This window comes from Megachile rotundata, chromosome 2 (assembly GCF_050947335.1).
Source record: "Megachile rotundata isolate GNS110a chromosome 2, iyMegRotu1, whole genome shotgun sequence".
Classification (NCBI taxonomy): domain Eukaryota; kingdom Metazoa; phylum Arthropoda; class Insecta; order Hymenoptera; family Megachilidae; genus Megachile; species Megachile rotundata.
The window spans coordinates 20,098,685-20,126,333 of NC_134984.1; the positions used below are offsets into that span (position 1 = coordinate 20,098,685).

The 27,649-nt window shown below is 39.5% G+C and overlaps 5 protein-coding genes across 11 annotated transcripts; 1 reads left to right on the plus strand and 4 right to left on the minus strand.

Annotated features, from left to right (window-relative positions):
- Positions 1–380: 380 nt before the first annotated feature.
- LOC100881875 (inactive hydroxysteroid dehydrogenase-like protein 1) lies at positions 381–13,938 on the minus strand. 4 transcript variants are annotated; one of them, XM_076542291.1, is made up of 5 exons: positions 13,799–13,938; positions 1,763–1,926; positions 1,405–1,641; positions 895–1,238; positions 381–831 (listed from the first exon to the last, which is right to left on the minus strand). In XM_076542291.1, exons 2-5 carry the CDS (start codon positions 1,920–1,922, stop codon positions 622–624), a joined length of 951 nt encoding a protein of 316 aa, XP_076398406.1. In that variant the 5' UTR covers positions 1,923–1,926; positions 13,799–13,938; the 3' UTR covers positions 381–621. The 4 variants fall into 4 exon arrangements, with proteins under 4 accessions (XP_076398406.1, XP_076398404.1, XP_012148853.2 ...); XM_076542289.1 differs by lacking the exon at positions 13,799–13,938 and adding an exon at positions 13,709–13,779; XM_012293463.2 differs by lacking the exon at positions 13,799–13,938 and adding an exon at positions 2,485–2,705.
- On the plus strand, positions 4,114–9,147 carry LOC100881983 (carbohydrate sulfotransferase 11). Of its 4 annotated transcripts, none has more exons than XM_012293458.2 (5): positions 4,114–4,254; positions 6,546–6,910; positions 7,637–7,924; positions 8,026–8,261; positions 8,418–9,147. In XM_012293458.2, the coding sequence occupies exons 2-5, from the start codon at positions 6,605–6,607 to the stop codon at positions 8,581–8,583; spliced, it is 996 nt and encodes a 331-aa protein (XP_012148848.1). In that variant the 5' UTR covers positions 4,114–4,254; positions 6,546–6,604; the 3' UTR covers positions 8,584–9,147. The 4 variants fall into 4 exon arrangements, with proteins under 4 accessions (XP_012148848.1, XP_012148852.1, XP_012148850.1 ...); XM_012293462.2 differs by lacking the exon at positions 4,114–4,254 and adding an exon at positions 5,331–6,202; XM_012293460.2 differs by lacking the exon at positions 4,114–4,254 and adding an exon at positions 6,251–6,451.
- Positions 13,939–13,989: 51 nt separating the features above from the next.
- On the minus strand, positions 13,990–17,261 carry LOC100882197 (sodium channel protein Nach). The gene is made up of 6 exons (XM_076542292.1): positions 16,898–17,261; positions 16,754–16,831; positions 15,997–16,224; positions 15,757–15,932; positions 15,591–15,694; positions 13,990–14,165 (listed from the first exon to the last, which is right to left on the minus strand). Exons 1-6 carry the CDS (start codon positions 17,018–17,020, stop codon positions 13,990–13,992), a joined length of 885 nt encoding a protein of 294 aa, XP_076398407.1. The 5' UTR covers positions 17,021–17,261.
- A 723-nt stretch (positions 17,262–17,984) lies between these two features.
- On the minus strand, positions 17,985–20,147 carry LOC105663652 (sodium channel protein Nach-like). The gene is made up of 3 exons (XM_012294057.2): positions 19,620–20,147; positions 18,389–18,605; positions 17,985–18,330 (listed from the first exon to the last, which is right to left on the minus strand). The coding sequence occupies exons 1-3, from the start codon at positions 19,978–19,980 to the stop codon at positions 17,985–17,987; spliced, it is 924 nt and encodes a 307-aa protein (XP_012149447.2). The 5' UTR covers positions 19,981–20,147.
- A 122-nt stretch (positions 20,148–20,269) lies between these two features.
- Positions 20,270–27,060, minus strand: Pka-C3 (Protein kinase, cAMP-dependent, catalytic subunit 3). The gene is made up of 5 exons (XM_003706736.3): positions 26,142–27,060; positions 23,668–23,830; positions 22,892–23,155; positions 22,331–22,661; positions 20,270–20,840 (listed from the first exon to the last, which is right to left on the minus strand). Exons 1-5 carry the CDS (start codon positions 26,230–26,232, stop codon positions 20,694–20,696), a joined length of 996 nt encoding a protein of 331 aa, XP_003706784.1. The 5' UTR covers positions 26,233–27,060; the 3' UTR covers positions 20,270–20,693.
- Between the last annotated feature and the right edge of the window lie 589 nt (positions 27,061–27,649).

The window sequence follows — 27,649 nt, forward strand, 5'->3', positions numbered from 1 at the left end:
CGTTTTTATGGATTTTCTGCGCAGATCCATGTCTTACCATTTAATATCTTATTTAATGTTTACTTTATATAATAATTATTATGTCTCTAGGTCATTCAGTTATTGTTCGACATTCTATTTTATATAGTATAATAATAATTTTTCAATGATAGGAAAATATTTATTTACTTCTAGATTGGATACGTTAAGCGGGAATTTAAAAAGAGATTAAAATTGTTATTGCATCGAATTATCTATATCATTTACACCAAACAGTTTTTGTGATATTTGCATTAAGTTTTTTATTTCTCTGCGATAGAATTTAAAGCAGCATGTTTAAAATGATCGCGAGTTTAGGCATTAACTTAAACAGGCTATTTTGAAACCTGTATACGAAGACATTAAGGTTTAATGACATTTCGTTTATTTCTAAAGTCAATAAACACAAAAAATACAGGTATAAATCAAATTTGATCGTGTTATTTACATAATACGAAGTTTTTGTTTTGGTTTTTTCCTACATTCTAGTCCTCTTCCGCTTCAATCACCATACATAAATTATATGTTAAATTTCATTAAATTAACAACAAAATAAAACAATACTACTGACAAACAACACATGTACGATATATGTCAGAACATTTAGTCAACTTTTTTCTGTCTAAAATAATCTTGTCTTAAACTTTGATTCATGAATTCTCCAGCTTTCATTCTGACATGTTCAGGAACAAGTAATACGATTATTTGTTGAATCGCATGTCCCCAATATCCCACGCCCGAATTCATGATACCAAGCGTGGAAATCGCATTTTTCGCATAAGTCGTCGCGTTAGGCACAAGAAAAGTAGTTACCTGTAACCCAAAATGAAAAGTCATATTCGTTCATAAATCGATTAGATATCGCTCGATGTTTACCTGTAGTCGATCGCTGAACGCATTCATCTTCGTGTTTATGAAGAACGGAGCTAAGTGCTGTACAGTTATCCCGAATCTGGAGTATTCGATTCTGATCGCATCGGTGAAGCCTTTGTTGTACATTTTTGTTGCCGCGTACACAGTTAAAAGCGGTAATGGTTGCAATTCCGAACCGGATGACATGTTCACGATAGCCCCTTTTCCACGTTCCTTCATTTGCCCGATGACTAATCGTGTCATTAAAGTGGTGGCTCCGACGTTTATATTGATAATGTCCCACAGTTCATCCTCTGGAACTTCTCCAAGGTACATCGGATAGGTGTACTGCATGCCCACGTTGTTCACTGAAGATTTTTGTTGTATTCAAATATTAAATCACGGAACCCAGCGAGATGATAAAGGATTTATATTTTTTCTAAGATTAGATCTAAGCTTTCTCAGGTTTAAATTTCATCAGCTCCAGATTTTCTTACTAATTATCAATATATGAAGACATAATCAGTCAGTTACCTAAGATTCCAATAGGAATACCCTTCAATTGTTCCGCAATTTTCCCATAGATTTCTTTTCCCTTGCTAAAGTCCGCCACTATAATTTTCACTTCTATCGCAGGATTCTCGTGCAGGATCTCATTTCTGGTTTTCTCTAATTTCTCCAGTGTCCGGCTGATCAGTACCAAGTTCAACCCTCTTGTAGCCAATTCTTTCGCGTAAGCTTTGCCGATTCCATCGGTGGAGCCCGTTACCACTGCAAACTTTAGTGTTAGTACAAAACAGGAAAAGAGAAAAAATCATTGAGCACACAATGTCGTACGAGCATAAGACAACATCGTACAAGTGTTTGTCAAATAACATTAAACAGTTCTCACCTGCCCATTCGCCGAACTTGGAGCGCAGATCAACTGGTTTGGTACCGATCAATGGCAAAAAGATTTCCCACAAAGCGTTCACGAGTTTGCTGATGTAATTTAATGACAGCCAAACGAGAATCAAAACGATAACCAGCCATAATGCTAATTGCAGCAACATTTTCCTTCAACAGAATGTAAATTGGGTCATTTAATCTGTCAAACGATTTCTAGTCATGCTTCGTTAGATACTAAGTTTCCTAAATATCTGAATGATGTCTGTATGTACATTATGATTATTATATTTTTGGGTCCCAATATCTTCAGATTTCTTAGACATCTATGTTCCTAGAACCCTATATAATTCAGCACTTCAGCTACTTTCAGTTGTATTACATTTTAATAGATTAAATATTTGGACGATAGCGAACGTTTCGAAACGCAGCGTTTCGAAACGAAAATTTAATGACAGTCTCTCGTTACCGAACGTTTACTGCATATCTATTGCGCGATTAATAAACACAATTTAAAATAACTTCTTAATTGGTACAATTTGCGGATCTTTGATGTGTTCTTACTTACACGTACAAAATAATTACAATACGAAGAAACTATCAGAGATGTTTGCAACGAAATCGCGGCGAAAGAATGCGAATTATTTTTAATCGTTCGAGAACTTCGTCAAGTCTAAAGTCGACGACAGCACATGGAATTATATTTCGTCGATTCGTAAAATTTGTTACCTAAATCCTTTGGCAGATCTCCGGCTTCTTGATTCGCGAATGCAGCACAATTAGCTTGTGTTCACGAACGTGACATTGTATCGCGATTCGCGCCCCGATTTCTTTCTCTTATTATTTATTGGGAGATTAATTTTATCTCAGTACGATAATTTAATAGTCTCCTTGAAGTTCGATCACTTATTTCCTATTGATGGTTGGGTAACGAAAGCCGGAGCGAGACTAAAGTTGCCCGCAGCCCGAACGGCGATTGAAGGCTAGGCACTTTCTCCGGCGGTAATGGCACTTGTGAGCCAACGAATGACGATGATTTTCACGGAGTTCTAATAAATGTATAATATATGCGAAATGACAAATATTATTTTCGTTCGATTTTCCTGTTGCAGGACTCGAATCGCTGTAACCAGGTGCTGATGCAGTCATTTATTTGCGAGGATAACGCACGACCTTCGAACTCTGATTTGTGTCAAAGATCACATGCGGGAGGATCCATAACGCTTCTATAAAATCATAGCACGTTTCGAAACGATTAAGTTTGGTAACATCATATTTTATTCATTTGGTCACATAATATGTAATGTTGAAATCTTCAAATTTCAAATCATACAGCTTTCAAGTTTTCTTCGATGTTGCAACTTTTAACCTTTTATCAAACTTGTCACTTTTCACGACTCTTCTACTTTGCAGCCCTATATTTGCGAACATTTGCAGTTACGTTATCTCGGAGCGTTGTAATCTTAGAATTTTACAACCTCTGAAACGAACTTTGACTTGACTTTGAAATGAAAGAATGACTATTATGAAGTTCAACATCATACACAAGATAGTTATGCACGATGCGAGGTAATTAAACTGATAGGTGTTGTGTTATTCATGGGTGTTGTAATCAAGATTCTGAACGATATAAATTTTCTACAAATAGCGTACAACTTTTAATTGAAAGTTTCTATTCTAATTTTATCTTGATAATTTAACTTGAAAAGATATCTTTGATCAGCTAAAGTTTAATGTCATTTTTGAATAACCACAATCGTTAATTACTTGACTTCCCTGAATAAGTTTCTCCGAGATAAACATTGTGAAAGCCATAAAGGATGTTTAATTAAATTCTGAGTGCCCGCTAACATAAGGATACCAAGGCCGTTTCTGAAATCTGCGTAGTTACGTCAACTCGAGGTGTAGGAATCTTATTTACGAAACATTTCGTTCAGTCCTAAAAGGATAAAAAGTTTGTATTATACACGGAAAACAGAATACAGGTAAAAGGAGTACCTGTATTCACCGTAACGTGGGACTTCGAAATTTTCTGGTGGAGAGTCGAGTCGAAAGTGGGAACAGGTGAAAAGGGACGATAAACGTACTTGCTAAAGAGGGAACAAGGATGGAAATGTGGTTGACGCGCGCGCACAGCTTCTTTCACTTCCACAAACGACCGCCAAGTTCTATCCTTATGTCAGAGAAGGTCTTTCGAGACGAGGCAATAGCCGAGTCTTCCACCGGCACACTATCGTTCCACTCCTCCTCAGTGCGTGCCTCGGAATCCTCCCGGTGCTCCCAGTGATTTTTTTGTGTCATTTGTTTATACCTTTCAACGATCGTGGAATAAAATTCATTGAAAAATAATTCGATCATCATCTCAGATCTGCCTACCCAGGATACCGGCGGAGCTTCATGAATTTTTGACCAGCATCTCAACACGTGTTTTCGGAGGTTCATGAGCTCATGGATTACGCCACGTAGATTTTTACTGTGCACGGGTCCATCACGTAACAGGTCAGTCTCTTTCAACACAAAGTAAATAAGGTTGCGATGTTCAAGCAGCATTCAGTGAGAGGGCTGCGTAAAATTTGGAGAGTCGGAATCCATTTTTGAGAATGGACAGTTTTCGTTGGACTTGGGACGTGTCACGGTTCAACGTTTCAAGGATCACATATTTAAAAATGCTTGACCATAGACTCGAATGTGAGGGTCTGAAATTCTACGGTAATAAAATTCGACATATAAACTATCGAATTTATGTCTTCTAATTAAAAAATTGTTCTGAAGACTCGATGACTAAAGGACTAAAATTGAGACCTGCAAAGTCTCAAAGATTTCAAGTCCCAAATAGGTAAGAGCTTCAAAATTCCAGCTTCTAAAATTTCAACTCCCAAAATTCAACTTTCGAAAGCTTCCAATTTTAAAATTCTTTAATTTCAAAGTCCCAAATTAATTCCAAAGTTCCACTTACAAATACAATTTTTCGCGATCCACGAACTTCTAACAAATCCCGGTTTAATCAAATAAACAAATTCCGAGCTCGTTAAGTTGTATATATGACTAAAAGAATCGTGGCTGTATAAAATTCTACCCATCCAGTAGTCTAATTCGAGTCAGAACGATCAGTGTGTTTCCTCGATCGACAAATTGTACAATTTCGTTGTTGTTCGATATTGTAAATCAACACGTGACTCGCATCAATATCAAAATTACCGATAAACTGTTATTTCTTGTTGTGCCGTTAATGTCGAATGGAAGGGGTATTGGTACGGTCAAGAACGGATTCCGATCTCGTTGCGCAACAAAACGCTGGATTTTATTGGCGACATTGTTCATTGTTCAGCAATTGTACTCTGACGCGTCAAACACTTACTAATTCGATTTACAGCGATGCTGGTGTTCCTTGCGTAAGTCGCATAATCGATACACTGAATGAAGATCGTATCGAAGCTGTCGAGATTTGATTTAATTTGTCCCGCCAGCGACGTTGTTCATTCATTAACGTTCGAACAAGGTCAGCTTCTGGGAAGTCTTTGACGATCGACTTTACTAATATCCATATTACAAGTTGACTTACCTGTTTCCTCCGCCATATTTCACTCGGAGATTATACGCTTAGTGTAACGGGTACTACAATTTCGACTCGCGATGACTTAAAGAGTATTCAGAGCAGAAATTACCGCTGTGTTTCCAGCCTTTACAATGTTACAAATGTAGCATCGCGTCCTCGTTGCAAAATACAACTTTCAATTTTCAGTAAATCGATAAACTATCGCGTTTAAGTTTTCTTCTAGTCACTAGTTTTTGCAACAGGTTTAATCGCATCAAAGTTGCAAAAATCCTTGTACCTTGCTTTCTAATACCTTTTTATTAAAACTTACGCCATGTCCCAAAAAGATTACGAGTTGCGAAATCGAGTAGCCTTTCCGAATGAAGCAACTCTTTATTCGTAATCCTGTCTCTTTCATAAAATCTTTTGCTCCATTAAAATAAGCTGACCTTAAATCCGAGTGAAACGTCGTGCAGCCGATGCTTATCGAAGGAAAAGTGTGCTCTACATATCTACATGTCAAATGTACCGTGCACTGGCCGTTCACACAACCGGCTTTAAAGAGATTTCAATTGGAACGGAACACGAAACGGAGACGCTCGACCTGGTTATTACACCTTCCGCTTTTCGTTCTGTGTCACACAGCTGTTTTCCTGGTTTCCTTTCTTTTCCGTCGAGATCGTTTCAGTGCCGAATCGATGAACTTTTAATTCCCGACTAAAATAAGGGCGATGAGTAAGCGCGACGCGGATTTCCCCGGACAAAAATGTCACTGGCTGAGTAAGCTTGGCAAAAGTGCATAAAGGGCGGTCTTCCCTGCGCGAGAAAGCGGATGACAGACGGATCACCGAGTGTATGGGAAGCGAACGATAGTCGAGCGAACTTTGCTCCCAAAGATAAACCAGAATCAGAGTAAGATCGCTCTTACTTGCTCCAGTCAAGCTTACAACTTTTTTTCTATCTTTTTTTAACGAGATTAGGTGCATTTAACTTTTTACCATTCTCGCAGTTTGTTTTCGGTCCACTTGCTTAGCGTTCGGAGATACTTTTAGTCTCTGCAATAATCTGCTCGGTGTTTGTTCGTTCTACGAAGCTAGTTTTAAGATTTTTATATTCTTCAATTTTCGATTTGGTAAATTTTCCAAATTTTTGATCGTTCAAGTACGAACCTTAATCATAAAATTTTTAAACTCCTGTACAATTATCAGACTTACAAATTTCCTCTGAAAAATTAAAGGATCATCTTTTTTCACAGATACGTTTAAAACGCAATTAACACTGAAACTAACTCAATGCCCCGGGTGGACGAGGACGATGACAGTATGCGGTGTTTGGGCGGCAGTCGTGCTTCTGCTCAATGTTTTAAGCTCGATAACAAAAGCGAATACGGTGATCGATGAGAAGAGAAGGTCCTTTGAGTCGGAAGGATCTTTGTATTCGTGGACAGGACCCAACGCTTTGGCGAGATCGGCGTTGGTCGAACGTCAAGAGAAATTACAATACAACTGCGAGGAGATCGTGGGCAACAAAGGGGCTGGGAACGATGACCTGAATCCGGAATCCTTCAGGAATATTCTCGTGGACGAACAGCACGAGTTACTTTACTGTTACGTTCCGAAGGTATTACTGTTTCTTTACGTCATCAAATTTCTCCAAATTAATTCATGGAAAAGTTAACAAAGGAATGTAGAAATCTATTACGTTGAAGATCACGTTACATCATATTTGTATTGGTTTGGACAAACTGGTTTGTCGTTTAAGATATTCCACAAACTTTACTAAAATCTTATTTTGAAACTGATTGCTTTTTAGATTGTTATTTATAGAAGTGAAATTTCGTAAACACAAAGTTGCAATCTACTGTAATTTTCCTTTTCGGGTTTCAACAGTGTTGACTTTATGAAAATTAATATAATATTAACAAAGTTAGAGTCAATCATATCATTTGCAATTATATCATTAATATACAGACATGTCTAGAAATTGACACTATTTTTTAATGAAATATAAAATGTAAGCTCAGAGTATTTGAAGAGAAAGAGACACATAAATGTCAACCACCTTTTTGGCCAACGATTGCCTTCCGAATTACCGAGTAGGTGTAAATATCAGAATTAACCAGAAAGGTGTGAGGATGGGTAAATATTTTCACAGCACCGCTTCCTGTTTGCTGGACTTTTAGAAATATCACAAGTATTAGCTAACAAAAGTAACTTTCCCCTGCACAAGTGTCTGATATTTTATTGCAGTCGCGTATTTCGTAATTCATGTACTTTAAGCCGTGATTGACAGTTCAGAATTTAAGGAGAAAATTATAACCCTAATTGGCATTGAAAATGATTGCAGGTTGCCTGCACCAATTGGAAACGAGTTTTGATGGTGGCCACAGGGAAATGGCCAGGTAGCGACCCGTTGGAAATACCGGCCGACCAGGCGCATTCTTCAGCTACCTTTCAGAGGCTGAGCAACTACACCTTGCCCGAGATCGAGCGGATGCTGATGACCTACGACAAATTGATAGTCGTCAGACATCCACTCGAAAGGTTGTTGTCAGCCTACAGGAACAAATTGGAGGCGAAGCATGAAAGAAGCTCTAAGTACTTTCAGACTCGGTTCGGCAAGAAAATAATTAGGGTACATTATATCTTCGTTAAAAATGATATTATTCTATTATGCACTACTGTATCATTCTTGAAGGACGATAAAATTAAATTGACTGAAATGTTCCTTCGTAGAGATACAGACAGAATGCAACCGAAGAATCTCTGAGAAAAGGAGACGACGTTACGTTTCGAGAATTCGTGGAGTTCGTTACGGACGATTCTTCCAACGAAACGAGAAACGAGCACTGGAAGCCGATATACGAGTTGTGTCAACCATGTTTAGTTAATTATAATCTTGTTAGCAAGTACGAGAGCTTGGTGGAGGATGCTACCGAGGTTCTGGAGAGGATGGGTGTTGAATCAGTCAGGTGACTGCTTTAAAATTTTTAATTTGACGATATAAAAATATGGCCCTGAAAATTCATCCTTCTAAACCAAGTTAATCTAACTCATGTGACTAAGCTACTGTTTAAGGCGTCATGTACCATAAAACGGCGTATACTTATCGTTGATCCGATTAACAGCTTCCCACCCAAGCCGGCAAACAGCGAGCCAACGTCGAAGAAACTGGAGAAATATTATTCAACGTTGACGTACGAGCAGCTCCGGAAGTTAGCCAACTTGTACAAACTAGATTTAAGACTGTTCGATTACTCGTTAGAGGATGTGCTGGGATTCTCCTTGGCGTGATCGAAGTCTGCGTAGAAACCATGAGAAGAATACGCTTCGAATCGCGAATAGAATAGTTAACAGTTAAATAGGCTTAAGTATTTTCAACAGCAACGATACCAGTCAAGCGATTTCTCACTATGTACACAATTGTTTGCGTACTTCGTTTTATACGGCTCTATACCTATTGTACTTACACGCGCAGTGATTAATTAAGGAACTGACAATGAGTCACGTCGCTCGTGATAAATCGATTGTACATTCGTGCGAAGTATATTCACCAGGGAGATTGTTTCTCCCTACAGCGAAATAGGCTGTTTCACTTGTGCCAATACAATGTCTGCGGATAACTTTGTTTTTTAAGAAATATGATCTTGCAAAAGTTAGGGAGTAATGTTGAATGGTTACCCTTTATGATCTGGAATCTTTAGATCTGATAGTTTAGGTTTACTACAGTATCCTTGCCATAATTCTGTACCTACTGTACGCGTAACGCGGTGTTATGAATCTGATCAAATTAACTGACAATTTTTGTATTTGAAGTTTTATTAACGAAAGTTTAATAAATGATATTGAACATGAAAATGTTGTGTTCGTTATTGATCTATACGAAAATACATTATGAACATTAATAATTTAACGAATTAGAATTTAGTTTATATTTCTACTTACAAATGCTATACTATTTGTAGGCCCAGGACTTTTTCTAATTTATGAATGCATAAAGAAAGTCAATATTGTGACAGAAATACACAATGTATCTATTAGCAATATCCTTGAAGAATCTTACGTAAACCACAACGAATCTCGGATAGGACATATCCGTGCATTGTTTATCAAAGTTAGTTTGGTTAACGAGTTAAAATTAGACGAAGGTCTGGAAATGATGGACGAGTTTAACGCGATTAGTTAAAGAGGAGCTGCTGTGCATAATCAAAGGCTAGAACTTCTCAAATGTGCTTTACTTCGAGTCTAAAATAGCTAGTCATTGATCAAAACGAAGGACTTTGTTAAAAGTATTGATTAGTCTGCTTTATTTCATATGAGGAATTCCTAAAATACATAAACAAATTCTTAGAAAGATAAAGAGATAATTGCAATAATTTTAAATTAACGATAGCATTATGCTACTCAGCAAATTCTTTGCTTACGAATGTATTTTTATTATATTCGGTTACGCAGAGAACATCGTGGCGCCACACGTGAATTCTGTCACGTTTTCAAAATGGACGCGTGGGAGTTCTCGGAAACGTTTCCAATAAATTCGACACACAACACACGCAGTTGGCAGGTGGAAAAAATCGCGATACGCACTTCCATTACGTGGCACATTTCCAAAAATTAATATAGTAAAAAACGCAGCAGTATTTTATGAGTATTAAAAGATTGTTACGCTTGACATCTGCTTTTATTTGTAAACCAAATATTTTCGTTCAAAATTGAAATGCAATATGTATAATCAAAGTAACAGAATATTTCAGAAAAACAAAACTTTTTGATCAAACTTCCAAGTGTAATTATTTCAGAAAATACCTCGATGTCTTTGCAAGAAAATAGTAAAAATTTGAAGGATGCAAAATGGTTGCTGAAGACCAACGAACTTGAAAAGGTATTGCCATCTGCGACCTTGAACCCTTAACTATCGATGATCATGAATCGAATCTTTTTCCTTCGAAACTGTATCTAATATTCACGATGCTTAATATAACCCGAGGCGTCGGAACTCGTTGGTTTCGTGGCGGTGGGACCCGAGCTACCAATCCTGGACCAGAAGTTACAACGGAAGGTGCAACGGTGGTCCACGATCGAACGGGTGGGGATTTCACACGGTTCCTGGAGGAATTTCGGGATCTTCGAGTATCCTGCGTTGAGTGATCTAGTCAGAGATCGGACGCAAAGTGCTGCGGTGCTCATCCAGCGAATCGGCTCAGATTTCGCATCTCCGGTGACACGAATCTTTTTCACGAATCTCTTTGTCAGAATTTTTCTGACTTTTCGACATTTCGATTCGAATTAGTACAACGATCTTGGTAGGGTACATTTTTATTTAAATTACTCGGTCATCGTACTAATAAGATCTGATTTAATGACTGCGATTAATCAGAGAATGAATGAAAGAGTGATTCAGAAAGAAACGAATGAGCGTGAAGATAAAAATTGATCGAGGCAGCATTTAATTGCAAATAAAATCATGCCGACTCATTACCTTGTTTCAGTATCGTTGGAAAGTGAATAAAGATTTTCTCTACGGTGTCGCAGTGATCTTTGTGTGAACGATAAAAATGCCTCAACCAGCTCACGAGACAAAAAACATCCTAACGACCTACTTCATTCTGATTCTTCTGCTGATTTGTCTGTGGCTGCTGTATTCAGGATTGTTTTAACTTTCGAGTACATTCCTCGTCATGGTAAGTTCTAACCCTGTCGCGAATTTTTAACTTCGAAAGCAAAGTACTTAATTTTGTCATTAACATTATATTTGAGCATCACAGAAAGTTAACATTTGAATATTCTTTTAAATAAAAATGAGTTCTCGTATGACCCTTATGAATAAAATGTATGAATTCCTTATTAGGTGTATGAATCACTTGTTCATTAACGACGGAGGATTATAAGTATACACAAATGTCTTCAGATATGAGAAATATTAATCTCAGAGATCACATTGTCGCCTATTGTCGTAGAATCATTGAAGTCTCCACAGCAAAGTTGCAACTTTGCCACTGTATCTTTGTTGCAAAGTATTTTTTCTGATTCCAGGAGTGAAGAAGGACGAAGCACCCGTTCGTTAACCACCAGATATCTCCAGGATGTGACCCGCCCATTTTCTACGCCGAGTTATAAAAGAAGAAATCAAAATGAACGAAACAATCATCCGTGTTTCAGCAGTTTTGAACGATCTTCATAATTTCCTCCAGTTTTTCCGTACGACTTCGCACATACCGCGATCATGATCATTGACAAGGATGTAGTGCTATTTTTAATAAACACAGAGAACAAAAATAACGTAGTTTCAACAGAGGCAGAAACGAGATCGCGGAGCATGAGATTCTCGTAAATTAGAAAAATTATAACGGAGAGCGCGTGTAATGTTGCTCTGGTAAATGTAGCGAAATGTTTTTGTTCGGCGCCATTTGCAACGGAAAAAATTGCGCATTGGCGTAACTGGGAGTTGTAGGAATTTCTGTGGGATGGGATGTTTGAGAATTTGGGATTTGGGGATTTGGGGATTGGGGGATTGGAAATTTCGGGATTTTTGAGAACTTGGGAAATTGGGGATATGAGAATTTGGGGGGTTGGGAATTTGGGAGATTGGGAATTCGGGAGATTGGGAATTCGGGGGGTTGGGAATTTGGGAGATTGAGAATTCGGGGGGTTGTGAATTCGGGGGTTGGGAATTCGGGAGATTGGGAATTCGGGAGATTGAGAATTCGGGAGGTTGGGAATTCGGAAGATTGAGAATTCGGGGGGTTGGGAACTCGGGAGATTGGGAATTCGGGAGATTGGGAATTCGGGAGCTTGAGAATTCGGGGAGTTGGGAATTCGGGAGATTGGGAATTCGGGAGCTTGAGAATTCGGGGGGTTGGGAATTCGGGAGCTTGAGAATTCGAGGGGTTCGGAATTCGGGAGATTGGGAATTCGGGAGATTGAGAATTCGGGGGGTTGGGAATTCGGAAGATTGAGAATTCGGGGGGTTGGGAATTCGGAAGATTGAGAATTCGGGGGGTTGGGAATTCGGGACACTGGGAATTCGGGAGATTGGAAATTCGGGAGATTGAGAATTCGGGGGGTTGGGAATTCGTGAGATTGAGAATTCGGTAATTTGAGAACTCAGTAATTTGAGAATTCGGTAATCTGAGAACTCGGTAATTTGAGAATTCGGTAATCTGAGAACTCGGTAATTTGAGACCTCGGTAATCTGAGAACTCGGTAATTTGAGAAATTGATAACTTGAGAATTCGGTAATCTGAGAACTCAGTAATCCAAGAATTCTGTAACTTAAGAAATTGATAACTTGAAAATCCCATAATCTGCTAATCTCCAACCAAAAAATTCGGGAATGTAACCTTAAAAACATCAACCTACCTAATCTAAAAATGTTCCAAATCAAAATGATACATCTGTTGCTCGCACAAAGTGTAGATTAACGAAAGGTATTTTAGGGGCGCCAGGTGCCCCCAGGTCCCTGCCTAATTACGCCAATGAGTGACACGGAGCAAAACATTTCGGGGTACACGTACTGGACGGGCAAGAAACACGTGGGCGTTTTAAAGTCGAAAATAGCGCGCGATGCTTCGCAGCTCTTTTCACGGCACACAGCATCCAGAGGGAAACTAAATCGGTGTTTTCGATAGCACTTCCGAAAATAGAAGCGTTATGAACATATCTCTCTCACCTATCTGGATATTGGCTGGTGGTAAACGAGCGAGGTAAAATCAAATTTCCCGGTCATTACGCAATCGCGTTGGGATCGTTTGGTGTTCGTGGATCATATTACAGGTTCCTCCGATTTCGAGAAGCCTGGAATATTTTTACTTATAAATAGAATGTCACAGATGAACATTGATCGTTCTTGTATCGCGACTCTTTCGCCTCTTTTCCTCTTCTGTGATCTTTACCAATAATTATCAATAAATACGATTTCTCCGATATAACGAATTCTTGTATTTTATCTTCTCCATTTCGATATCGAAGTCAATTCCCGTCGTGACGAAGCAATTTTCGGAATCGATTATCTTAGCCGTCGAAGCGACATGTTAGAATTCGATGGTGATCAGTTACATAACCATCCTAGGTCCAAGAATCGGTTATTTCTCATTCAAATCATTTCCTGGTGTTTAATATTCGCGATTAATCATGCATGGTAATTAGTAAATGCGCGTGAGCCGTTTGATCTAGTTGACATCCTTGATAAATTATTAGCGAATTAATGCATATTTACAAGCGAGCTTCATGTAATCTTGTAACTTTTTATTAACTTCATCGGTGTAATTTACAACGACCATGTACTCAACAAGATTCGATAAAAGTAGCGGACAAAAATTCATACGTTTATTACTTTCGTCGTAAAATTACCAAAAGTTATCCGAAATGTGTAACTATCACGAGTAGACATTAATCCTTCAATAATGAGACATTCACTCACTTTAAATAATTTATTACGATCCTGTTTAACGAGCATGCAGCAACGACAAGCAACATCAAAGCAAAATCAGAACGTAGTAAATATTTTTACGAGGTTGGATGAGTCGGGACGTCAGGGCGCTCCAGTAATCGCTCGAAATAGATCTAATTGCTCCAGATTCTTGGTTGTTCTGTGTTGGTGGTCGGTGTTGCACAATTGATCTCGGCTAATTATTGACCGAATTTTTCACAAATAACACTGTGCTCCAAATATCTCACTCCGAAAAGAATTTCTGGACAATTTCAATAACCGCGTCTTTTTGCTAAATCGTTACGTGCTTCGTGTTCCTTCGACGACGCGGTTTTAACTTTACGACTGAGGATAATTGCACGGCAAAACAAGCCGAAGAAATAAATTACTTCCACTAGGCTCAAGAAGCTGCATCCCAGGAAGAGACTGAAGATTCCGCCAATCGATGCTGTAATAACAGATGGTGATGTTAGAACGTTTTTTCGAATTGTGGTTGCGTGGATCTGGGGATTTGGGGATGTGGAGATTTGAGGAGGTGGAGATTTGGGGTTTTAGGGATTTGGGGACGTGGAGATTTGGGGAGGTAGAGATTTGGGGTTTTAGGGATTTGGGGATGCGGGGAATTGGGGACGTGAGGATTTGGGGACGTGGGGAATCGGGGACGTGGGGATTCGGGGATGTAGGGATTCGGGGACGTGGAGATTCGGGGACGTGGGGATTTGGGGACGTGGGGAATCGGGGACGTGGGGATTCGGGGATGTAGGGATTCGGGGACGTGGAGATTCGGGGGCGTGGGGATTCGGGGATGTGGAGATTCGGGCACGTAGAAATTTGGGGACGTGGGGATTTGGGGACGTGGGGATTTGGGGACGTAGGGATATGGGGACGTGGGGATTTGGGGACGTGGGGATTTGGGGACGTGGAGATTCGGAGACGTAGGGATTCGGGGACGTGGAGATTCGGGGACGTGGGGATTTGGGGACGTGGGGAATCGGGGACGTGGGGATTCGGGGATGTAGGGATTCGGGGACGTGGAGATTCGGGGGCGTGGGGATTCGGGGATGTGGAGATTCGGGCACGTAGAAATTTGGGGACGTGGGGATTTGGGGACGTAGGGATTTGGGGACGTGGAGATTCGGAGACGTAGGGATTCGGGGACGTGGAGATTCGGGGATGTGGGGATTTGAGGACGTGGGGATTTGGGGACGTGGGGAATCGGGGACGTGGGGATTCGGGGATGTAGGGATTCGGGGACGTGGAGATTCGGGGGCGTGGGGATTCGGGGACGTGGAGATTCGGGGACGTAGAAATTTGGGGACGTGGGGATTTGGGGACGCAGGGATATGGGGACGTGGGGATTTGGGGACGTGGAGATCTGAGGACGTGAAAATTTCGTGCCGTAGGATTTTGGTGACATGGGGATTCGGAGAGGTGGGAATTTGCCAACGTAGTGGTTCAAGGTTCTAGGGATCTGCGGATATAGAGATTCGAAGCTTTAGTCATTTGGTAATGTACAAATTGGAGATTCTAGAGATATGGAGAGATTCAGTGTTCTAGAGATTTGTGGATGTAAAGACTCAAGGTTCCAAGGCCTTGTAAATCAAAAAATTTTGAAACATAGAACTTCATAGAATTAAGAACTCTAATAAATCAAATTAATTCCCACATTCCTAGATCTACTTACTCCAATATATAATAGTTCATATTACATGAACATATAACATAAGGTTAACGGAGGGACACAGGTCATGTCCATGCGTTACTCTCATGTCATCGTCCACATTAATGGACCATTGTTAACTTATTTATATTAGATTATGTTTAAATAGTATAATCTTACGTTACGCAAGAGTCCACAATTCTAATTAATTACCCAAAAGATAAATCTCATCGGCGGCAGGCAACGTCTCCAGTATCATAAACGTCTGCATGTCCATGAAGACCTTCAAAATGGCGTTCGATCCCGACGCGTTATTTCTACAAACGAAATTTTTTCCAGTGAATGAAATATTAAATCGTACACCGCGAAATTCACTCACTTTTCCGACTGATCACCTGCATTCATCTGAACGATGGCTTTAGGTAAAGTTTCGTACATCACGTTATTGCAGGGTGTTCTGCAGGAACAGGTGAAATTTTCGTTTCGAGTGTCTTTCACGATGCTTATTCGTTGCATATTCTCTTGTATACAGCGTAATCCCTTTATATCGCATTGCTGAAAATTGTGGATAAGTATTTGGAGTTCGAATGAAGTTGAATTTGAGCTGTAGCCTATTTACATTGACCGAATGGTGCGACGCTAAGTAGTCAAAGGTGAACGGTATGCACCCGCAGATATGTAGCATGGCCTTGATTCTGCAGTTTGCGTAACAGTTCGAGTATCGATAGATCGGTAAGTATTCCAGTGGGTTTTGGTTGTCTGGTATGCACACGGGTACGAGTTCGTTCTCTGTGTTGCGATGGTACATTCCGGGCGCCATCGTCACGAGCACCGGTCTTATGGCGACCTGCACATAATTTTTATTTTTCATTATTTCTACAAATTTTTACTCCGTGTTGCGATGGTGTATTCCGGCAACCATCACGAGCATCGGTCTTACGGCGACCTGTGCATAATTTCACTATTTCCAAAACTTCTTGATAGTGTAGGCATTTATTTGTTTAATATTATTTGTAAGACCCGTTATATGTTTATTATAATTTCTTGAAGTGTGAATGGAGTGAATGAAGGTGTTGCAAGTGGAGACGAATGATCGTCGGAAATGTATGAATTTTGTTACCAGTCCTTTGCCATCCTTGAATAGTAAAAGACGTGTTTTAAAAGATTAAATAAAATATTTAAATATTGTCCCATTAAATAAATGTTTAAAATAGTTGGAAATGCTATATTAGCAAAGAAAAAGTCCGAGCGAGCGGACTGAAAGTGGACCGAGCAAGTAAAATGCAGCAGTAAGCAAGTGAACGGAAAATACAGTAGTCCGAATTAATATAAATAGTACGATCGACGTGTAAATTACAGTAATTTAGTATAATTACCTCTAAATTGTGTCCACGTTCTAAAGCGTATATGTTAGTATTGAGTCCTGGATAGTCCATGCTGTGATGTATAAGCAGCTGGTCGAGAAAAATGTATGAATAAATGTTTAAAAGAGTTTGTATCTTAATTATTTAAATTCGTACCCCGACACCGTAAGCACGATTCACGGTACTGTTATCATCGTCCTTATCAAAGGCGAATATTTCCTTCTTTATTACTAGTTTCAAACCGCTCCATGGACCAAAACTAACTGAAGTTACCGGCATTATTTTTGGTTGAGATCTAGATATAGAATAATGAATTCAATACTTATCGAAGATGTTGATCATTATCGGTTTAATGATCGACAGCACCGTCATTGGGGTTTTTGAGAACTTAGGAAATTGGGGATTTGAGAATTCGGGAGATTGGGAATTTGGGAATTTGAGAATTCGGGGGGTTGGGAATTCGGGAGATTGGGAATTCGGGGGTTTGGGAATTCAGGAGATTGGGAATTCGGGGGGTTGGAAATTCGGGAGATTGGGAATTCGGGGGGTTGGGAATTCAGGAGATTGGGAATTCGGGGGTTTAGGAATTCGGGAGATTGGGAATTGGGGGGGTTGGGAATTCGGGGGGTTGGAAATTCGGGAGATTGGGAATTCGGGGGGTTGGAAATTCGAGAGATTGAGAATTCGGGGGGTTGGAAATTGGGAGATTGGGAATTCGGGAGCTTGAGAATTCGGGAGATTGGAAATTCGGGAGCTTGAGAATTCGGGGGATTGGGAATTCGGGAGCTTGAGAATTCGGGGGGTTGGGAATTCGGGAGATTGGAAATTCGGGAGCTTGCGAATTCGGGGGGTTGGGAATTCGGGGGGTTGGGAATTCGGGAGATTGGGAATTCGGGAGATTGGGAATTCGAGAGATTGGGAATTCGGGGGGTTAGGAATTCGGGAGATTGAGAATTCGGGGGGTTGGAAATTCGGGAGATTGAGAATTCGGGGGGTTGGAAATTCGGGAGATTGGGAATTCGGGAGATTGAGAATTCAGTAACTTGAGAATTCGGTAATTTGAGAATTCGGTAACTTAAGAACTCGGTAATTTGAGAACTCGGTAACTTGAGAACTCGATAACTTGAGAATTCAGTAACTTGAGAACTTGGTAATATGAGAATTCGGTAACTCGAAAACTCGGTAGTATGAGAATTCGGTAACTTGAGAACTCGGTAATTTGAGAACTCGGTAACTTCAGAATTCAGCATATTGAGAATTTAGGAATTTGATAATTCGAGACTCCACAAACCCCAGCGACGGTTCTGATCTCGGTTAAATAAAATACTTGCTGATCGCGTCCCACGTACTGCTCCAGAACGTAATTAAAAGAGCAGCATAAACCGTAAGAGGTGTGAGAGAACTTGATGAACTTATTACAATCAACACGTTCGTTGTTCCACCAACAGGATTCGTATATATCCTCGCAGGGATGCAACATCTTCAAAAAATCCAATATAGTCCATTTATTCGTCTTCAGGAGCAGTTCCAACTTTTCGGTGTGGTTGAAAATGGCCAACCCATAAGGAAGCGTTATTTGATGACCAAATCTGTATCAATATTTATCATTATTTTGTGTTTATTCGATTATCTACTCTGTGTACCTACTTCAAAAAGTACATAGCGAGCTCTCTGCTCATGTTCGCGGGCAAAATAGTGCTGTCCAAAATGGCTAATCGCTTGCTCATGGACGCCGGCGTCAGAGGACAAATGGTTACTGCCGGAAATGGTACTTTGAATATCGGTGCTGTGAAATCTTTGATGAACGTATTCGTCGGATTTTCCCGGTAGCGAGTCAGAAATTGCATCACCATTAGACTCAGACCTGTGTTGTATAATTGTGGATGTAATTTGCATTTATTACTACTTATGTTAATTATAAATTGGATTGTTTCACAATTTTGGAAATTGATAATTTAGAAAGTGGGGAATACAGGAGGAATTTAGAATCTTTAGGAACTTAGAAATTTAGAAACTTAGGGTCCTAGAAATTTAGGAATCAGCTTTAGAAGCTTAGGTGTCTAGAAATGTAGGCACTTAGAAATGTAAAAATTTAGAGATTTGGAGATATAGAAATCTACAGATCTAGGAACTTAGGAATCCAGAAATTCAAGACTTCAGAAATCCAAGAATCCAGAATTCCAAGGATCCAGAATTCTAAGAATCCAGAATTCCAAGGATCCAGAATTCCAAGGATCCAGAATTCCAAATTCCCAATTCCAAGGATCCAGAATTCCAAGATTTCCAATTCCAAGAATCCAGAATTCCACGAATCCAGAATTCCAAGGATCCAGAATTCCAAGAATCCAGAATTCCAAGGATCCAGAATTCCAAGAATCCAGAATTCCAAGGATCCAGAATTCCAAGGATCCAGAATTCCACGAATCCAGAATTCCACGAATCCAGAATTCCAAGAATCCAGAATTCCAAGAATCCAGAATTCCAAGATTTCCAATTCCAAGAATCCAGAATTCCACGAATCCAGAATTCCAAGGCTCCAGAATTCCAAAAATCCAGAATTCCAAGGATCCAGAAATCCAAGAACCCAAAAATCCAAGAATTCAGAATTCCAAGAATCCAGAATTCCAAGGATCCAAAATTCCAAGAATCCAGAATTCCAAGGATCCAGAATTCCAAGAATCCAGAATTCCAAGGATCCAGAAATCCAAGAATCCGAAAATCCAAAAATCCAGAAATCCAAGAATCTAGAATTCCAAGAATCCAGAAATCCACAAATCCAAAAATTTGAAGACCCAGAAATTTCAAGCCCTCCTTAATCTCTGAATTCCCCAAATCTCACACCACAGAGTATCAAACTTCCCCAAAAGAAACCACGTACAAACAAATCCAGTAAGCATCGCACAAGTCCACAAGACTTTCCCCACAGCTCCAACCTTAATATCAATTTTCCCAAAATACTGTAAGCCATGTACAGACGTGCTCTCCAGGAAATCGTTCAGAACATCTCGAGGCGTCGCAATTTTATTCTCTTCTTTCGTCGATTGATCAACGATCGATTTCGTATTCACGTTAACAGTTTTGCTCATCAATCGTTTTGCGATTGTCGTGTCGTTGTTCGTATTGAAATACAAAAACTCTTGATTCTTGCTGCCTATTTTTCTGATCATCGTGAACGAGTTTTCTTTTTGAAATTTCTTTGCTTTCCGTTCACCGAAGACTGACTCCGCTACGCAAAACATTGCGTTTTATCTAAACTCGATCGTGTCGCATGTCGAGTTCCGGTGTAAATTATTCACTGATCTGTTGAAAATTTCATGAAACGAGGATTTTATCGCGATTTATGGCATCGATCCGTTGTACGCAGGAGTCTCGTTGCACGATCAATCGGAAAGGGTAGAACGGAAATATATTTTTAAGTTTTTTGTGTAAAACTAAGAGGAATATTGTAGACATTTGTAAAGCTTCAATGAATTATCAGTCTTCCAATATGCAACTGCGTTGCTAATTACAGTGGGTTAATGAAAGTCGTTTTAATTCAACAATACCTTATATTCTGCTTTCTTCTTATAAAATTATAATAGTCTCTATCAACGTTTTATCACTTGTACGTGAGAAGGAACATACAAACATTTCATCACAATCGTCATCCGATGAAATCCTTCTATCCTTCGCTTTCGCTTAACTATTTACAGTAAAACAACGAACAAATACTATTCTACGCAATCGGTATTAATAAATAAACGAGCAACAAAATACAAAAAGACAGCTATGTACAAAATGAGAGAAAGAGAGGAAGAAGTAGGCGATGTTCAAAGCACGTTTCTGTACACTGGTGGTTGTTGAAACCAACCTCTCAACGATCGTTTGTTATCCTAATCTGGATACGTAAGTTTCTCAAAACGAGTTTACGTCGGCGAGAATCTGGACACGATCGTTGAACCATGTCTTCCTTTTAAAAATCTTGAAACAGGGCTAGTTGTTCCGGTGGCAGAGGGGGTTGAGAACGCCAGTCCGTTTCGGGGTAATCGTCGAAACAACTCGGGTCACCTGGTGCCTTCACTCGTGGTTGTATCGGTGGATTTAGAGCTCTTTGAGGTACCTGCTCACACAAATTGTCTGTTTTAAAATTTACTGATTTCATTTCAGCTTTTATAAACTTTCAAGGTGTCTTGAAATTTTCAAGGTATCACATTGTACATCTTTGAAATTCATTTAAATATACGTCTTTGCAGTTCAATTACACGTACATTTTTAAAATTCAATGAAATGAATGTTCTTGAAGTTCATTATAATACATGATACTTGAAATTCATTATAATACATGATACTTGAAATTCATTATAACACATGATACTTGAAATTCATTATAACAAATAATACTTGAAATTCATTATAACATATGATACTTGAAATTCGTTATAACACATGATACTTGAAATTCATTATAACACATGATACTTGAAATTCGTTATAACATATGATACTTGAAATTCGTTATAACATATGATACTTGAAATTCGTTATAATACATGATACTTGAAATTCATTATAACACATGATATTTGAAATTCATTATAACACATGATACTTGAAATTCATTATAATACATGATATTTGAAATGCATTATAACATACGATACTTGAAATTCATTATAACACATGATACTTGAAATTCATTATAATACATGATACTTGAAATGCATTATAACATACGATACTTGAAATTCATTATAACACATGATACTTGAAATGCATTATAACATACGATACTTGAAATTCATTATAACACATGATACTTGAAAGTCATTATAACACATGATACTTGAAATTCATTATAATACATGATACTTGAAATTCATTATAATACACGATACTTGAAATTCATTATAACACATGATACTTGAAATTCATTATAATACACGATATTTAAAATTCATTATAATACATGATACTTGAAATTCATTATAATACATGATACTTGAAATGCATTATAACATACGATACTTGAAATTCATTATAACACATGATACTTGAAATTCATTATAATACACGATACTTGAAATTCATTATAACACATGATACTTGAAATTCATTATAATACACGATATTTAAAATTCATTATAATACATGATACTTGAAATTCATTATAATACATGATACTTGAAATGCATTATAACATACGATACTTGAAATTCATTATAACACATGATACTTGAAATGCATTATAACATACGATACTTGAAATTCATTATAATACATGATACTTGAAATGCATTATAACATACGATACTTGAAATTCATTATAATACATGATACTTGAAATTCATTATAATACACGATACTTGAAATTCATTATAACACATGATACTTGAAATTCATTATAATACACGATATTTAAAATTAATTATAATACATGATACTTGAAATTCATTATAATACATGATACTTGAAATTCAACAAAATGTACAATTTAAAAATTCAATGATATAGACATGTTTGACATTCAATGAAATAAATGACTTTTGAAGTTAAGTTCTAGAGACTCACTAAGACAAACGTGCATGTAGTTAAAATTGAACGAAACATTACCATTGTCCACTCGACTAATTTGAACCAACGGTGTCTCTTGACATCCTCAGCCCCCTGCCTCATGTTCCCCAGCCTCTTGGTTCTGTCGGCGACCAGCAGCTTCTTAATTAGATCCTTGGCGATCGGATCCATGTGTTTTGGCCACTCGATCCTTCCACTCAGTATCTTCTCGTAGATGCCAAAAGGATTGTCGTCGAAAAATGGCGGAAAACCGGCCAACATTTCGTAGATCAGTACGCCCAATGCCCACCAGTCAACGGCTTTATTGTGTCCTTTGCTCTGAATTATTTCTGGTGCCAAATACTCGGGTGTTCCGCACAGAGTCCATGTTCTACAACATTATTTATAATAATTACCTTCATCTGTATAATTAGTAGGTTATTGCGTATTAAATTTCAAAACATAGAAAGTCGGACATGATTTGTTTCATACATGATTCATTTGAAACTCGGTTTTAAAATATGGTAAAAGTGATGAAATTAGATTTGGCGGAGATAAAATCAATAACGAAGATTTGTAATTCAAAGTATTGAAGAGTTATTTTTGCTTGAGCTGATTTACCTGTCGGTGAGTTTCTTGGAGAAACCAAAGTCGGTGATTTTCAGGTGGCCCTGGCTGTCTAACAAAAGGTTCTCAGGCTTCAGGTCTCTGTAGACGATGTGCTTGCTGTGGAGGTATTCTAAGGCGCAGACAATTTCGGCCGCGTAGAAGCAGCTGGTGGGCCCGGAAAATCGGCCAGCTGCTCTTAAATAGGAGAAGAGCTCTCCACCCGCAACGAATTCCAGCAACATGTACACCCTGGCCTCGTCCCTTCCACTCCAGAGCCTGGAACAGAACTCGTGGTTAAAAAATACCCTCAGGATATTCTAACTTTCGAAAATTTAAAAATTTGATAACTGAGCAACTTGATCACCTCGCCATCTAAAAATTTAGTTATCTATTTTACCGCCACTTAAAAAATGACTTCCTCTTTTACGTTTGCTATACCTTCACATCGCCCAAAGCTGTTCACTGAACCCTGCTTGAAATAACTTCGAGAGTTATGTTTCTTTAAATTCTCTTCTCACCTTTCTACGTTAAAGTTCTATAATTATAGAGGAAAGAATCAGGAACACGGTTATCGAGGAAAGGTATCCATCAATTGGTAATTAGTCGAGATCGAGGTAAATCGTTCACAATAGATCAGGAAAGTATCTACTATCGTTCTAATCGAGTTACGCTTTCTTTTCGAGAATTTCCTTCGACCAATAAACTCCGTGACTTTCTTAATTAACGAAACAATGTTGTGGATTTTCGAGAAATCGAAGAGGAGAAAGGAGAAAGCAAACGCTGCTTACATGTTTACAATAAAGGGATGCTTGACTTCTTTCAGGACGGTGATCTCATTTCGCACGTGTTCCACTTGTTTCAGCCTGATCACGTCCACCATCGAAAGAATCTTTAGGGCCATTGGCGTACCTTGATGCCTGCATAGCACGACTCTTCCGAATGTTCCTGTACCTGAAAAATAATCCTTACTTTACTTCATCGTATCAAACAAAAATGGATGACTCAGATCAGTTTGACTGCTCACAAATTTAAGTATTTGACGATTTAAACACTTGAAAATTTATATTCCTAATAATTTAATACACAAATATAAGAACTGAAGGCTTGTAGAATCAAAGATTTGCCACAAACCAAAAGATGGACGATTAGAATAACAAATCGCACGCAATTGCGCCTACAATCGGCAATTATCGTCGCATAAAATATTCAAGGTTAAAGCGCAAAAAAACTAGATGCGTATTATCGATCATTCAAGCGAATAGTTCAATATCAATGCACTGTATAATCGCTGCATACCGTTTCTTCTTCATAAACATTGGTGACTAAAGTTGGTCCGATAAACGAACCACGACCAATTAACGAAATGGCAAGTGTTACAGTTCGTGGCTTGTTCTGAAATTAACCGGTAAATTGGCCGGAGCACGTGTTGCTCGAAATGTGACAGCATTTTGCGAAAAGTAATGGATGTGGCAAAAATTGGCAGAACACGAATAAGGGACGAGACGAAACCTTTGAAACGACCGCCGATAATTGGCGTCAACAGCTGAGAACAGGTGTCAATGATGGAACATTCAATATTTCGCGGCCAAAGATTTGCGTCGTTGAATCACTCGAAGGTCATGAATTATGTATAGCACTTCATGGACAGCGAAACGAACGGGTCCAATGTGTCAGGAGCTTTCTTGAAGAAATTTGAGGAGTTTGGGAATTTGAGACAAGCTGGGGATTTAGGGATTGGTGGACTTAGGGACTTTAGAGATTCAGGGATTTAGAGATTTAGGGACTTGACGATTTGGAAATTTAAAAATTAGGAAAGAGTGGATCTGAAGATTTTAATATTTGCCAAAGTTGGAACACCTGAGCTTATAAGATTTATAACTGAAAAAATTAAAACATAAAATTTTGAAATAAACTTAAAGATGCGAATATTTGAGAATCCGCAAAGGTGTAATCTTTCCTAGTCATTAATCGTGCATCGAAAATGACAATCTAGAATTTCGTGCGCCAGACGTTTCTCGGTACAAATGATCGCGAGGATTTTGGTGTGGGTCCAAAACTTGTTCTACGTCTCGGCAGCAAACGGCACATCTGTCCTGATCGATCTTCGTGCGCGTTCTGTTTTATAGTCTAAATCGAATCTAAGAGTTCGGGTTTAACGTAAACGGAACGATAAAAGATAGATGTTCCTGAAGATTTATTCGAGCGGTGTTTACGCGCGTGTTGGTTGCGTGATATCGCGCATTATCCGGCGATAACCAGAAGCCATGCTGTTTCTGTATTATCGAGTTTCAGAAATTAGGATGCTCTGAAAATATCGTCCGCCATCTCTCGAATGTTTATCGTTCTTTTTGTTATTCCATCGTCGAGCAACATATACTGTTCTGAAAAATCATCGAGGAAACACCTGCACTTTACTGATCTTCCGTGTAACTCGAACTTAACGAGCAGTTAAATATACACCCGGTAGCCTCTCGTTCTTCGTTGGCCCACTTTCTCGCTTACGAGGGTGGTTTGTCTATTCCATGATATTTTCCTGTAACTGTAATGATTCAACGGACAACGACTAATTCCCCTCGTTTTTCAAGCGGACGTTACGTTGCTTGTCACTTTGTTGTTTTCGGGACATCAATTATTCCACTCATCGAAACCAGAGTAATTCGCATCGAACCGCTGTTAAAATGATTTCCCAATAAATCTACTGCAGAAATAAATAGGTGGAAGCCGAGAAACAAACTAGCGGATCTTTATTTATTTAGATAAAATTCATCTGTTTTGATAACAGTAGTAATGCGCTGATTGTAAATGTTCCACACAAAATGTTCGTGTTATAAAATTTTTCATCGCTGGCGATCGTTAACAGACTTTTCATTTGTAAATCTTATGAATCGTATTTTAGATACATTGAGGTAGACCTTCAAAGTGTTCTGACTTGTATTATGGTTTTGTGAGTTAATTAGAGATGCGAATTTCGGGAATTTCGAAATGTAGACAATCGTCAAATTTACAGGTTACATCTGCCAAAACGAGAGAGAAGCGACGACAGGTTGTTCTACACTCGTTCTAAAAGAAGTGTACCTCGGTAGATCGAAATAAACTCAGCAGTGAATTTTTGGAAACCCTCGATCTCCCTAAAGGGATACGATCGTGAAAGTCGCGAGTTCAACAGGTCGTGTAGTTTCTAAACACGGTGGAATCGCGACGGAATAGAAAGCCCGTTTCCAGTGAAAGGCTTCTGCCGGTGGTTCGTTAGATCGGTGCTCACCTATGGTCTTGATGATTTCTAGATCGTCGACGTCGTATCGTTGCGAATCCTCCTGGGATCCCTCCTCGTCGGACGTGGTGTCTCCCGACATACTTAACCGGCAACTGTCTGGTCGACGGAGGCCTCGAAGAAAGTTGCTTGATTTATCTGTCCGTGTGGACACGTGGAAAGAAAGGAAGCCCCGGTTCAACGTTCCACTCGCGGTATTCTTAGATCGCGTAGCAGCAAACGGTCGACCTCATATTTGCCTTTGCTGACCCTTCGAATATCGTGGTTGTTCCTCGAAAGCGGGCACAAAGGAGAAATGTTTGACGCGCGACAGGTGCTGGCACCGGATAGGTACGTAAAGTCGCGTGCCCTTCTTCCTGAAAGTTAACGGCGGAACACACCAGCACCGCGTACCGGTATATTTATCGTACACGGTGCGCTGTCAACGACCCTCTCGCTCGAAGCGGTGAAAATGTGTGCGTCGATTTCACAAGTGTCATTTACGGCCGCGAGCGCGCACCACGAGTAGACGCACGCCCGAACCAGCCACCGTTTTCCTCGTTTCCGTCTCGTTCCAACGCGCGTCGAATCACCGCCGTTGCGTTTGTTGATTCAGACGAAGTAACACGTGTACGTTACGTATCCACTCGGCAGCGCGAGTCCGAAGAAACTTGCCATCCTCGATAAGCCGTCGCGAAACGAGAGCAACATCCGATCACCGGATCATCGATCAGCTACCGAGCGCTGTCCTTCGATGCGAACGGGAACACCGCGTAATCGTCGAACACGTGACCGAGCAACACGTTGCGATCAGAGAGATTGGTCGACACCTCGATTCAGACTCCGATCGATCGACGAACTCCAATCGATCTGTGCCGTTCCGATTGTCAGATCCTGGATCCGAGGAGTGTCTTCTCTGTCACATGATCTCTCGTGTGGTCCGAATGCCAAGCAGAACTAAACTGGTCACCGAGGGGTTTCAAAAGGCTCTCTATCCTTCTCTTACCCCCCTCCCTCTTTTCCTTGACCCCTCCATCCCTTTTCACCACGTTTCTTCTCCCACCTATCATCCGGGAACTCTCACTGAACATTTCGTTCTATCTTTCTCTCTCTCGTGCTCGAAACCGAGAGAATCTCTATCTCGGTGAGTATCGTGTCTTTGGTAGCAGCCAGAGGATCCGTGAGTGATTTATAGACGACGATCGCGGAAGATTCGCGGCTGGCCGCGGGAAAAAAGGCGGCATTTAAAAATACGAGCCGTGTGGAGGATGAGATCGTGTCGTCATCCGTGGACCCGTTAGACGGTTGCGTCAACCACGGAACGCGAGATAAGTTGGTTAAAATTTTGTCGAACAATCACGGACACGTTTTGTGGACCTCTTGTTAATCGTTGCGTAGGCAGCTGCCCACTTTTAACAACTTTTTTATGTTCTCGCGTAAATATCGTAAAACCTTTACGCCGATTTATGTTTAAAGTCGATGGATATTCGTGTACTCAATTACATAAGGGTTGATGGACT